Consider the following 14,524-nt stretch of genomic DNA (forward strand, 5'->3'; position numbering starts at 1 on the left):
ATGTGGTCTGGAAGTTTGATAGTAAGAGTGTGTTTTCTACTAATTCCTTTATGCGGGTACTTCAATCGGAGAATCTGCCGGCAGCGATCACAAGCTATAGTTTCACAAGTTCATTGTGGAAAGGAGTGGTGCCTCCAAGGATTGAGCTTTTTGGCTGGTTTGTACTTGTTGGTAGAGTTAACACCAAAGACAGGTTGAGTAGGCTCATCACAGTGATAATATTTGTAGGCTATGTAATAAGGAGATAGAATCTGTCCAGCATCTATTTCTTATGTGTGATATAGCATGGCAAGTGTGGTGCTGGTGGTTGCAGTCAGTTGGTAGGAAGTGGGCTATTCTGGGTACCATAAGAGGGTTGTTCGAGAGTTGGACTGGCTTGCACACGAGTAAACAAGAGCAGAAGCGGTGGTTGACTGGGTTCTTTGCAGTGATTTGGAACATCTGGTTGGCACGTAATGATAGGATTTTCAACAATAAGGTAGCAGGTGTTGACCTCATACAACAGAGAACGCTTCTGAGTTACAAAGAATGGACTGACAGTTATCCTAGTGGGTGTTGATAGCAGTGCAGGCGATGACAGGCTTTATGGTCTTGGTTTCTTTATTTCTTTATGTAACACCTGACTTTTTGCTCCACTGTATTGTGTTGAGCTTTCGTTGTTTCAAAAAAAATCCTTTTATTTATATAAAACCTAATTTTATTTGTGATATATAAATACAATATTATATCACATTTTATTTGTGTTTGTGTTATTAATTTAAACAAATACTTTTATGTAGAATTAACATTTGATGGTTATGTCATTTATAGTATGATTGTGTTGTTTGTATTAAATTATTAATTTGCATGCTCTAATTATTAGGTTATATAATAATATTGCATGTTCGTAGATTAATCATAAATGAAATTAGGGTTGATTTATTCTCAATTTGTGAGTAGGATATAGTGGAATTTTAGTAACAAATTCAATCCGTAAATAAAGTTAGAATTGAATTCAAACTTTACCCTACCCATTATCATCCTTTGACGTAGAAAAACAATATAGCTGATTAATTAGACACGTTTATTTTACAACTTTTTAAGGGGAAAAAAAAAAGAGAATTCTAGCATTCAAAAATGTAAATCTTCTTTATTTTCAAAACTTGAAAGATATTACTTGTCCATTATAAAGAGGATCCATCAAACAAAACTCCCTTTATTTTTATGTGATTTTATTATTAACTTAACGTAGAAATCAGCATCTATCTTTTTCACATGGAAACTATATATCAGTGTGATAGCCGTAATTTCTTATGATAAAAAAAGTTAATGTAGAAATTAACTTATTAGCATTAATGTATATCTTTGAAAGACTAGGTTAATGAAACAATTGTGGGAAGAATTCCAAACAGGGATTTTTTTTTCTACTATTTATTAAGCAAAATAGAACCGTGACAATTGATAACAATATAGGCACTATAATTATGGTGACATATCTAAAGACCTTAACAGGTCAACAAGTTGGTCCATGCTCACACCAACCACCATCATTTTCTAATAATTTCACATATTATTATTATTTAACAACAACGAAGCATGGTGATGACAGCCCTCCTCTAGTCTGTTCTTCCACATTCATGATGATTTTGACTTCGCCGCGGCGGCCGGAAGCAGCTGCATTGCACAAACCACAAGTCCTTGTCAGTAAAAGAAAAAAGGACCATGATTGTTCAGTGATGTTAGGTGGAAACAAACAAATTTCTACATGAGTTTCTCTTGTAAATTGATCTCATTTCCTATCCAAATTTGTCAACACATCTGTTTGAAGGAAGAAAGGAATAAAAGTTTCCAACAAATTCAGAACCAGTCTGGTTTATGTTTTCAGACTATTTTGAAGGAAGAAGTGAAAAATAGAATCCAGGAATTTGTTGTATTGTCACTGATTTCTTCACGAAATTATGAAAACAGAAATCAAAGAGGAAGTGTTATAACTATGCTGGCATGCACCTGATAGCAAGAGATTAGAGATGTAACAAATCCAAATGCGCCGGTAACGCGAGGAGTGACTTTCTTGGGTGCCAATTGTAGCAGTCCAACAGCCACCACAATATCCATGCCTGCTTTGATGAGTGCTAGAGTCCTCTCATTCGAGGCCTTTAATTTGGCGCGGTATTGCTCATTCTGTACACAAAGTAACAATCATAGTCCCAAGTTAGCAAGAACAAAGGCAAATGAGTAAAAAAAGAAAAGAATAAAGAACTTATAAACAAGCCGAAGAACAGACTTCATATTTATTACTGCCCTTGAGTTGTTTCTCCAACTTCTTCATTGATCCAGAGAGTCGTCCAAGCTCCCCAAGCTGATTAAATGAGTAAATATTATGCGGCCATAATTGATGAACTCATGTAAGAATCCATGAAGAAGGCAGGTAAACCACAAACCTCAACTAGGGTGGTACACGCTGAGGAGCCAAGCCAACAGTAAAGAGATATCCGGCCGATTAGCTCAGTTCGTTCTTTATTCTGTAGATAGACAAAAATATTCTTATATACTGAAAATTATAGAAACAAACAACTGGATGCTAAAGAAAATATTTTCTTACCTGGTAGATGCCGGATCTACCGAGCCACACAAATTGATCAAGAAACAAGAAAGTGGAGAGTAATGCATTCTTCGACTGAGACAACCATAAAACTATGTTAGTAAAGTAAATGAAGGTTGGAAATTTTGGAAATTTTCTTAGAAATGTCATACCTTTCCCAACAGAATTAGGGGTAAGGGAGTACCCTGAGGTGTTGGACTTATCAGACCGTGCAGGTCGTTGACAAACTGCATATGGAAGGATGAAAGTATATGAGCGATGTTAATTACATGGATTCATCAATTCACAACATTTTCCCATGTCGAGCATTCGATTGTTATAACAAGATAATACTATACAACAAAAATGCATTCACCAAGAAAATAAACAAACAAAATAATGTACAAATCAACCAAAGTTGATAAATAGAGAAAACAAAAAAAGAGAGAATTGAGTGCATGAAATAGCATTAGTTTTAGAAGGCAAACGAAAAAGTAACCCAACCTTGAAGAGACGGAAAACCTTCCTAGCCAAGCTGGTTTGTTTGTCTACATTCTGGGCAGTGCCAGGTTCCCCATTACTCAAAAACTTGGAACCATATTGTATTGCTCTGCATATCTTGTCCCTTGCTTCAGCCTTGTTCAAGTACAAAACTAGAAGAGCGAGTTCCGCCCTAGTTGCATCCAATGTACTCATCTTCTATGTTTATGACCGCTGCATGATCAGCGATAGGAGAACGGTAAGCCAAGAGCAATAATGCTGTTAGAAATTATGCGTGGCATGGAAATTGTTGCCACCAAGTGTGTAGCATTGGAACCAATAGAATCTTCGGAAAACTAACATTAATTATCTCTCCTTCAAACTTTGCATGTATTTACATGGTTCTTGTTATCTATATCTAAGTACTCAAGCATTCAAGATCAACCTAATTAAAACTAAGAACTTATACTATTCAGCCACACATTGTTGTTACTCGGCTTCTCTTTTATTTCTTTCTCCCCTACAAATTCAACATTTATGATATTAAAGGGGAAGCAAGAAGAGATTTAGATCTACAAAATCTTACTCTAGCAATGTGTATGAGGACCTTCATTAAAGGACAAGGTGCCACATATAAAGTTTTCAAGCACTTAACTAATCAACTAGGCAGGGCTGTGATTTAAGCATATCATTAATAAGTGCAAAATATTATGGATTTTCAACTATGCCGATGACCTTTTTAGGAATAACATCCTACCACATCCTTCGGACAACTTCATTTCTACCTATCCAATTGATATCTTATTTCTGCCTCTTGTAAGAGAAATCATCCTTCGGACAACTTCATTTCCAATGGTAAAACTTCATTTGTGTGAATATGAATGATAAAACACAAACAAAACACTATTGAGTTTCTATCCTTGCTTCCAATTCTAGCCTGTTTCCGGGGAGGAATATATGCTTCATACACTATTATCTCAACACCACTCAGGTCGAAGGTGTTAAAAAGGGGCAAAAATTGTGGAAGTAGGTTCCGATTTTTGGCTACTTGATCCACAAACATTTAACATCCTCTCCAATTTGCAAGACTTTATTCAACATAACAGCATAGGAGACAATAATTTGGTTAGGAAAAGGTTAAAAGTTAAAACAAAGTTTTGACGACGGGAATCAGAAAATCATGCTTCAGCATTGTTGCGCATATTCAGGTCAATGAGATGATAGAACATGGCAATTAAAACTCCCTCAAAGATTAATCATATTCATATGCCATCTTCCCCAAAGCACAAACAGCTTAAAGGGCACAACGAACACTTCATTCTATCTCCCCACAGTGTAATATTTCAAATAAGAAAAAAGCTATGATTTTAGTAAGTAGGATTAGATTTAGATTTTTTCCAAACAAGCATTTTCATGCTAAAGAAAAGGCTACTTAAAAAAAAGTTAAAAATTGATTACAAGCTAGTTAGCAACCAAATTAAATTAATCAAATCACAAAATCACGCAGGTATGCCATGATTAACACATGGTAAAAGATGAAACAAGATGGCAACATCAACATCTTCCATTTCTCACCTCCTCTCTACACTTTTACCAGCAAATAATAATGATAACAATAACAACAAAATTATTATTAATCAAAAATCAATCCATAAAATTCCAACTACCCAATTTCATAACCTCAATTCAAAGTCAAACTAGCTCACAAATTAACAAAAAAGAATCAAACTTTGCAAAGCCCACCTCCAAAGCTTGCACCTTTTGCACCTCAAACTGCAAAACCCATAGGATGAATCCTACTCTATTTTCTTAAACAAAAATTAAGGGGGGAAAAAAAGTAACAAAGAAGAAAAAGATAGTCAATAGAGAGAGAGAGAGAGTACCAAAAGAAAGAGAATTCTTGCTGGATAATTATGAGAAATCAGAATAATAGTTGAAGTGTGTGAAGAGGCTCTTTTAGCTCTTTGGGGATAAAAGGGTGGTGTGTTTTGGCGATAAGGGCGTGTTTGGTTCTCCCTCTTCTAAAACAAACAAACAAAAATTGTGATTTGTGTGTTCTGAAATAAGGATGAAACTGCGTCGTTTTGGGTCGCAAGTTGTAACACGCACTTCAAGACTCTCCAAGATGGTGATGATGAGTTTGATCTAATCTTTATGTTCCACCAAAAAAGGTGGTATATTCGTTTAAATAAAAGAAAGTGATTGAACTTGTACCAATAAAATAGATAATATTCATTTATCGTAATAAAATCAGTTGGTAGTAAAATTATTACTTAATAATTATAATTATTTTAAAGATGATTTAGTAAAACTTGTGTTTGTACTTATAATTTGTTTTGTATTTGGTAAATTTCTTAAAAAAAATTGTGTTTGTTTTTTACTTTTGAAAAATTAAAAGTGTTTTTAAAAATATTTATAAAAACATTTTTAATATTAAAAATTTAATATAATTATGCATATTGAAAATATTTATATTTATGATTTTTTATTTATTATACTTATGTTTATTAAAATTATTTTAAATATTAAAAATAATTTTATCAAACACAATAATAATATTATTGTAACTGAAAACTTTAATAAAAAGAATTTGATAAATATGGCACTAAAGAAAATATCAACACCCTACCATACATTAAATAAAGCACCAAAACACAAAAACTAACTTCATTTAATAATTAGTTCATTAATTTGTTTAAATAAATATTAATTTTTAAATCAGATAATAATTAATTATTGACTTATCAAATTAAAAAAAAATCGTGGATCCAAAAAAAATAGCTTTACAAAAGGACAACGTAACATTTAGTAGAACTTTACCCAAGAAAAGAAAAGAAAAACAAATTCATAGCCAACTAAACCAATTTTAGTGAAAAAAAAAAAATTTTGTTTTTAACATTTGTAATCTTTTTAAATATTTTTAACATTTAATTTTATTTAATTTTTTTCTTAACACTTTTTATAGAATTAACATTTAAGAATAATTTTGATACAAATAAAAAATATTAGGAATAAAATAAAAAAAATTACAAATACTTTATTCATATTTAAATAACAATCATCCGCAGAAAAATAATTCATTTGATATGATGTTTGAATATGGAAGATGTTATCACATGTAATGTTCAGATAGATGACACAATAGTTTACAATGAAAAATACTTAGCTGATTTATAGATATCAAATTGTAAAGATGACACAAGAATTTTAATTTCCTCTATTGAGAATCACAACAATAATTTCTGAGAGTAGGGGTGTATATGGGTCGGCTCGAAATATAGATCGAACCTAACTTTTAGACTCTAATCCAATTCTAGATTCGAAGAAATCTACGTACCTTTGGGTCGGGTGAAAACTAGGTAAAAATTGGATGAAAAATGGATTTTTAATATGTAAAAATCACCTAATCTCCAACCATTATTTCGCAATTCACATAGTATAATTCACTTAAAAAAATATAATAAAAACCAACTCTTTCTCTAAAATTAAAGCATAACCATAATCAATACTAATATTGTCTAATAACACCAAATATTTAAATCAATACAAATAACACAATATTATGTATTAGTCTAAAGTCTTATGCATTTTAAACATAAAACATTAACTTATAATTTTATAATGACTAATAATACAAAATATTAAGGTTTACAATATTTAAATTCCACATAAGAATAACCATCATCTATCACTAATAACACAAAATATTAATTGTGTATGATAATCGAACCACCGGATCGAGTTCGAGTGACCCGAGTTATGGCCCGGACCCAACCCAATAGCAGAAAAAGGTCTATTTTTGAGACTCTTACTCGATTCTAAACCCAATGAAATCATATTAAATTAACCCCTAAAATGTTCGAGAACAGATCGAATCTTCAGGTCGGACTGGGCCGAATCTTCGAATCGGATCGGGCTATCTACACCCGTACCTGAGAGTGAAAGCTTGCTCTCATTATACTAAAAAGTTTCAGTGAGTATACAGACCTTATGAAAAGGCCATAAAGAGATGAAAACCTCTTTAATGTAAAGGAATAGAATTATAAAATAGTGGTAATATCTTTGGTAAATTTAAAAGTTAATAATACCTTATTTTGATTCAATTACAATAGTACTAGTTTAAGATGACAATTACATTGTAACTCACAAAATGAGCAACGAATGAAATTCATAGTTGATACAAGCTTGATAGTACATGATGAGAATTATAGCATACTTGTTGGGTTAGAGAAGGTTTTGAATACCTAGTTAAACTGTTTATTGAAAAGAAGCATTAAGAATTAAGAATTGACGAAACTAATAACTATGGGTATTTAAGTTGGGTTGATATAGTGGTTAACTCATTAATTCGCTTAACCAAGTGTCGGAAGTATGCAAAATGTTATTTATGGTATGCTGGCCTTAAAATTCTTGTTTGCTTGAGATAAATTTGCTTCAATATATTCAAAAACTTGTTCACTTTTTAATATTTCAATTTAATTTTCTTAGTAGAACTAGAAAAAGTAGAATAACTTAATTGGGAGATAAAGTATTTAAACTTCCAAGCTTGACTTTCTTCTTTAGATTTGGGAAATTAAAATTTAATTTTTTTACAAAATTATAGTATATATATGAGGTTGAATAAGTTTTTTTTTATTGTATGAACAAACTCAATATAAAGAGAGAGTAATTCTTCTTGTTTATCATGGGTTCTAAATTTCAATCAATAGTGACAAAAATGGGGCCATCCTAGTACGGAACATTTTGCACATGCTGAGTGACTTCAAAAGATTATGATAATTTAGATGCTACTCATTACAAGGCAGTCCTCAAGAGCCTCAATTACAAATTACAATAATTGCATAGATTAGATTAGATTACAAAACTGATCTTCAGAATTCAAATGACTGCAAGACAAGTAGATTCTTAATATTATGAGGGAGAAAATCATAGAATACACAAAGTTTAAATATATATAATCTAACACTAACTAGTAATACATATAAAATTAACAAGCTTGCGCATTTTCACACGTTTTTTTTCCTTTCACTCTGCTATTTCTGCATAATGATATTAACAAATTTCTTCCTTCACTATTTCTTGCTAAACAAGCTTCTAAAATTGCCTTTCTCCAATCTCTCAAGAAGTTTCTTAGCACCTGGAATATCCATCTCAGTGAGTTTCTTCAGATACCCAATTGCGCCATAAGAGATCATAAGCTTCCTGCATTTCTTGCATGAAGAAAGTGATCCCAAGCATGAAACTGCATATTTCTTTGCACTGTTCTGTGGACTTGGATCAAGCAACTGAACCAAGTTTGGAACACTCTTATCATCCTTCTTCACTTCTCTCTGATTCCGCGACACGCTAATTAGGCTCGCCATCGCCTGCACCGCCACCTCCCTACCGCTGCTTGATTTCGCCTCCAGCATCTTTACCAGATGAGGTATGCATCCGGCTTCGCCCACTAGCTTTTTCATCTCCGGTGTGCTGGAAACTCGGCAGATTGCGGCTGCGGCCGCCTGCTGAGCTCCCGGGGAACCGGATTTCAGCACGTGAGACAATCTTGGAAGGAAGCCGAGCGAAACGAGTGTGTCCTCCGGGACAGATCCTACCAAGTTCCTCAACGCGCCAACTGCAGATTCTTGAGGCAAAGGACCATCAAGATACGCTAGAAGACTCATAACGCCACCTTCTGTTATTATATTCCTACGAAGATTCTCGTTGCTTGCAGTTAGATTCTGCAGGCACTCGGCCGCGTACTCTTTGGATCCCAACAGAATTCCGCAGTTAAGCAAATTGATTATTGTTCTAACGACGCCTTCTTCGGCCAAAGCTTGTCTAACCTCCGGAACGGCCGAAATATTCTTCAGTGTACAAGCAGCCGCGGATTGCGACACCGAATCCCCGGTCTGACAAAGCTCAACCAACGGCCTAACGCCGCCGTGTCCGACGATTGCGCGGGCTGTTTCCGCCGACATTGACAGCCTCTGAAGAGAAATTACAGCTTTCTCTTTTCCCACAAAACTACCAGACTCAACCAGCCTTATAAGAGGCGGCAGAACGCCTTCGGAAACTAACCAATTCTCACAGCTACCGGATTCCGCGAGCGAGCATATAACTGTAACCGCCGTCTCTCTTATCCTGTGAGAAGTGGCGGTTAGTAACTGAACCAAAGCAGCAATGTTGCTTCTCCCCATAACCGCCAAAACTTTCTTCTCATCTTCCCTCATTGCTTCCACAAGACTATCCAATGCTCTATGCTTCGCCTCCAGATGCCCGATCTGGAGGCGAGCGAGCAATTCTTTGATGCTGCCATGCGTGGCAGCATCCGCCTCTGGCCGGGCCACCTCGCCAAGGACACCAGTCTTGACGAGGAGGCCACAATCCCTCAAATTCAAATCCAATTTGGCGGCTAACGAATCAAGGTCACTCTGCATCTTCAACTTACCTTCAAACTTGTCCTTCAAACAAATCTCAGCCAATTCAATTGATTCCTTCAGAGTCCTTGTAACTGCCTGTAACTGCTCCTTGCAAAGCGCATTCTTCCCGAAACACGGGTGGCTCGACAAATCCGACAGCCGCGAAGGGATCTGTTCGAGTTTCGAAACAATCATCTTCCATCTTCCTGTTGGGAATAAGACACAATTCCCCCTTGAGAAAACACCTTTGACAGAGAAATAAAATAGACACAATCACAACACAAGAATTTAACGTGGAAACTCCAATTACCGGAGAAAAAACCACGGCCGTTGTCAAATGACAACCAGAGAATATCACTATGTGAAAATTGTTACAACACATAGACTTCTTTCTCTCACCGGCACCCCAGTACACCCACACTCTTTCAAAGCAAATATCTAACTACACCTCACAACACTCTCTAATCAAAGAGTACAGAGGAAAAGAAAAATCAGATACAAGCTTAAAGTGTTTCTGACTGGTGCAAAAACAAATGAAGAACTTAGCCTCATATTTATAGCCTAGGCCACCCACTCCATTTGCTATCCTAAGCAATGTAGGACTAATTCAACCAAATCCTAACAATCTCCACCTTGATTGAAATAGTCACACATCTTCAGCTTCCATTGTCAACACCGACAATTCTTTGCTGCCATTGTCTATACCGACAATCATAGTTCAGAGAACTATCATACTCCACCATGAAAGTATACTCACTTGGAATTAGACCACTCCAAGAATTTCGCCTTGGTACAGATCGAAACCTTGCTGAAAATTCATGGTGCAACTTCCAAATTGGCTTTTCCTGGAAGTTCTTCAGCCATCGACCTAACTCCGCCACACACCTTGCATCTCAACGCCAACCAATGCCCGTGTGCAATTGTGGACCTGATTGCCACAACTCATCCTTATCCATGGCAGTGCGGTAATACCATGAGGATACTTCTTGTCTTCTAGAGAACATCATCTTCTCTCATAGAGAGAGCAACCAGAGATCTTCTCCTTCAACGCCTTGTGCAAACCTGATTGTATCAACACATCCTTGACTTGTACTTGCCACAAGCCAAAATTGATTCTTCCATCAAATTTCTCTATTTCAAGCTTCACAGCACTTGAATATCCTGACATTGTTGCAACCGTATACTGGAATATTATAACTCAACTGTAGACCGTGCACTAGGAAGGGTCCCCAGGAAAGAGAGGTGGGTCACAATGGACACACTTAAATACCAAGTCTTTCCTTAGCCAGAACCTTTTCCAAACTGCACTCTCACAGAGTCACACTGCCTTCCAGCAACAACAACAGCAACCAAAGATCAACCTCAAGCCACAGGACAAAATTCTTTTCTGATGTGGAAGGTCAGACTAGGCTGCAACCACAGAGCATACTAAGAATAAATCCCACCGAACCGAAGCTCTGATACCACTTGTTGGGAATAAGACACAATTCCCCCTTGAGAAAACACCTTTGACAGAGAAATAAAATAGACACAATCACAACACAAGAATTTAACGTGGAAACTCCAATTACCGGAGAAAAAACCACGGCCGTTGTCAAATGACAACCAGAGAATATCACTATGTGAAAATTGTTACAACACATAGACTTCTTTCTCTCACCGGCACCCCAGTACACCCACACTCTTTCAAAGCAAATATCTAACTACACCTCACAACACTCTCTAATCAAAGAGTACAGAGGAAAAGAAAAATCAGATACAAGCTTAAAGTGTTTCTGACTGGTGCAAAAACAAATGAAGAACTTAGCCTCATATTTATAGCCTAGGCCACCCACTCCATTTGCTATCCTAAGCAATGTAGGACTAATTCAACCAAATCCTAACACTTCCCAGGAACACTTTAACCTCTTTAGCCTTATCAATTGCCTCAGGAACAAGCTTCTCTGCATTCAACAACCATTCTTCTGTTGAAAGTTCATCAACGGAATCCGAAACCGAAACCTCACCTCCACCACCTTCCACCATGATTTGGTAGGAGCAGAATTCTTCAGATCAATATCAATACGAATATGATTAAGCTGCCACTACAAAATGGAATAATAACAGAAAGATAAACCAAGTTGTGTGAAGACAGAGGGAAAAGAAAAAGAATGGCATAGAAACATTATAATATAAGGTTGTGGAGTAGTTGCAATGATAGAAATATAAATCAGTAGAAAAATCTAAGGCGGAAGAGAACAAAACAATAAGCTTCGAGAATCTTGCATGATCATCATCACACAAAACTTGTTTACTTTAAAGCATGAACCAAAACCAATAGAAAAAAAAAAATTCGTGTACCTAAACCATGCCCCACTAGTCTTTTCTCTTACTTTATCAAGATATCACATTCTTTTATGGAAACTCCATTATAATCACAAATTCAATTTACTCTTATAAACTATAAATTACTTCCCCCATTTTTTTTATTTAATTAATAATTTAATATGTCAAATATAAAATAATGAGAAAAAATACAGCCGTCTAATGAAAGAAGGCGTCGGTGGACATACTAGACAAAATTACAAAAGTAACCCCAATCTAGCACTTGGTGCAAGTGTAATATGGTATCATGTCTAAAGGGTATATTGGTCAATTAAGTGAGCAAAATCTCGAAACTTTACTTTTTCATTCATGGTTGGTAGCTATTAGATTCAGAAATTGTGAAAAGTTAAATCTAGAGAGAGAGCTTTAGGGAACTATATCTAACGGTCAAGGATTCTTCCAAGAGAGTCTTTGAGGAAAGTAGAACTCTTAGCCTTTTTTCTTTTTTGTTTTTTTTTTTATTTTTTCAATCTTACTCATAAATGAAAATGAGGTTATTGGTATGTGAAAGGGAGAGGCTTTCCTTTGAAGGGAAGACATAAGTCTCTATCTACAGTTTGTGTACACAAGTACCTCTAATCAATCATCACCAAAAAAAAAAAAAATAGAGAGTAAAATAAGAAGAGCATTCTAAAGTAGTAATTAATATAAAAATGATGGTTGTAATTAATAGTTGATAATAAAGATAAATTCAGATGAGTTTGACTTGTTAAATGTTGAAAGAATTTTACCCTATTGAGGCCTATCAGATTGTGTTCAGAAACAAACACTTGTTCTACACTGTTTCTGCTAAGCATAAAATAAATAAAATAAAAATAAAAAAGTAAACTAGAGAATAGAGACCCTATTTTTCATGACAAAACAGAAAAGAAGATCAAATCAAATGTTAAAATGAAAAAGAAAAAAAGGGAGAAAAATAGGAGTAACAAACCTTTAAGAATGAGTAAACTGAGAAAGCAACTAAGATCACTGTGGCTTAATCTTCAAACTTGTAACTCTCTCTCTCTCTCTCTGTCAGTGAAAGAGATACACATACACTTGTTGTGTTATTGTAAAGTAGAAATTCCTCAAATGAAGGTAGCTCCACACCAACAACCACTAAATAAAACTTTGCTTTGAGAACTCTTCAAAACAAATACATCATCATCAACAACAACATCAACAAAGCACTCTTCAGTAATGCTTATAGAATCAGCAATAATGAAGAACAAGCTAAGACACACTTGCCTTCACCCCTTTTTTTGAATCACAAAAATGCTGACTTTTTACTCTCAAAAGGATCAAGCACAATAACCCAGAAGAAGTTTCTTCAGAATCAGACACAAACCACCCCACAAGAAACCTTCTTTTGTTTTGGGGTCCTTTGGAATTTCTGAAGCAGAAACGAAAGACTACTAAAAAACCCCTTTAATAACAATAATAATTTTAAAAAACGAGAAGATTCTTCAACAGTGGCACCTAAAGTCAAAGGTTGATAAGTGATCAAGTTTGTCTCCAGAACCAAAAATAGGAAAAGAAAACAGCTGAAGGAAGTTGTAACAATTTCTTCTTTTAAAAAACTACAAATACAAAACGACACACATGAAGAAGGGCATTATATAAATGAATAAAACGATGCAATTTCAATTTCAAAAACGGAGCTTTGAAGTTTTAACCATGGTTCCTTCTTCTCTCTCTCTAGGTGGTGGGGAAGATATCTATGGGTGTCAGTCTCGCTGTCTCAAAGATTCTCTCTGTAAATGCTATTATTATTGTTTTTTTTCTTTTTTATGCCCGCCTCCAAATATTTAATTAGGATTTCGGCATGGCTATGGTTAGTAAAAATGCTTAAATTTTTTTATTATAATACATATATAATAAATATATTAAAAATTTTAGTTTTGTGTTTTTATAAAAAATTAATTGATAATTTTCTTAGGGTCTTTAAGATACATACTAGTTAAATTTATTTAATTATACGTGTAATTATATTCGAAAAATAATAATATTATATGACCAAATTATTTTAGTAATTAAGTTAAATTAAGTTGATCTAAAACTTAGACATTGATTATCAGATATTAGTTAAAGAAAAAAAAAAGAGAAATATGCAACAAAAAAAAGAATAAAAAATAGTTAAATTTGGTTATAAAAATAATTTATTTGTCTAAAATTTAAAAAAATATTAAGGTTAAAAATAATTCATTATTCTATATATTTACAATTTAAATGGCACTCTAAAAGGTTTGATTGGATGTTTTGAAATAATTAGTGTTACCATTAGTAGGATTACTAAATAAATTAATTAAATTTATATGATATGATTTTTAGGATAGTAAATGATTGTTGATTGAATACATTTTTTAATCAAATAAATCTTTTAATTAAAATAATAAAAAAATGTATAGTTTTTTTCTATATGTGTCAGACAAATGGAGAAGGTCAGAAGGAAAATGATGTTTCTCCGAGCAACATAGATTAAATCTCGAGCAGTTGTGGTGATCGAATGGTGGAGATTGATTTCAGGGAAGGCATATAGTGAGGCCGTTGGGATTGGGTAAGTATTTGAACATGCTTTGGGATTTTCTTTTAACGCCTAAACAGAAGTAAGTACTGTACTAATATTTTTTACGTCCTTCTCTATATGAACCGATAAAGACAAAAGTTCTACTATACTTTCATGTTTATTTGAGGGCAAGTTAGGTATATAGAGTGATTAGAAACTAAATTTATCATATTA

At 34.3% G+C, this 14,524-nt stretch overlaps 2 protein-coding genes across 5 annotated transcripts; both read right to left on the reverse strand.

The window, feature by feature from the left end:
* Nucleotides 1-1,372: 1,372 nt before the first annotated feature.
* Nucleotides 1,373-5,253, reverse strand: LOC112797380 (peroxisomal membrane protein 11D). Of its 2 annotated transcripts, XM_072236002.1 has the most exons (9): nucleotides 4,924-5,250; nucleotides 4,784-4,813; nucleotides 3,065-3,274; nucleotides 2,734-2,808; nucleotides 2,582-2,656; nucleotides 2,421-2,501; nucleotides 2,264-2,338; nucleotides 1,987-2,160; nucleotides 1,373-1,653 (listed from the first exon to the last, which is right to left on the reverse strand). In XM_072236002.1, the coding sequence occupies exons 3-9, from the start codon at nucleotides 3,254-3,256 to the stop codon at nucleotides 1,615-1,617; spliced, it is 711 nt and encodes a 236-aa protein (XP_072092103.1). In that variant the 5' UTR covers nucleotides 3,257-3,274; nucleotides 4,784-4,813; nucleotides 4,924-5,250; the 3' UTR covers nucleotides 1,373-1,614. The 2 variants fall into 2 exon arrangements, with proteins under 2 accessions (XP_072092103.1, XP_025696070.1); XM_025840285.3 differs by lacking the exon at nucleotides 4,784-4,813 and having other exon boundaries at nucleotides 4,924-5,253.
* Nucleotides 5,254-7,797: 2,544 nt separating this feature from the next.
* Nucleotides 7,798-13,537, reverse strand: LOC112797381 (uncharacterized). 3 transcript variants are annotated; one of them, XM_072236003.1, is made up of 3 exons: nucleotides 12,737-13,537; nucleotides 11,328-11,525; nucleotides 7,798-9,647 (listed from the first exon to the last, which is right to left on the reverse strand). In XM_072236003.1, the coding sequence occupies exons 2-3, from the start codon at nucleotides 11,464-11,466 to the stop codon at nucleotides 8,113-8,115; spliced, it is 1,674 nt and encodes a 557-aa protein (XP_072092104.1). In that variant the 5' UTR covers nucleotides 11,467-11,525; nucleotides 12,737-13,537; the 3' UTR covers nucleotides 7,798-8,112. The 3 variants fall into 3 exon arrangements, with proteins under 3 accessions (XP_072092104.1, XP_072092106.1, XP_072092105.1); XM_072236005.1 differs by lacking the exon at nucleotides 12,737-13,537 and adding an exon at nucleotides 11,782-11,851; XM_072236004.1 differs by lacking the exon at nucleotides 12,737-13,537 and having other exon boundaries at nucleotides 11,328-11,708.
* Between the last annotated feature and the right edge of the window lie 987 nt (nucleotides 13,538-14,524).

The sequence above is a fragment of the Arachis hypogaea genome, chromosome 4, assembly GCF_003086295.3.
Source record: "Arachis hypogaea cultivar Tifrunner chromosome 4, arahy.Tifrunner.gnm2.J5K5, whole genome shotgun sequence".
Lineage (NCBI taxonomy): Eukaryota > Viridiplantae > Streptophyta > Magnoliopsida > Fabales > Fabaceae > Arachis > Arachis hypogaea.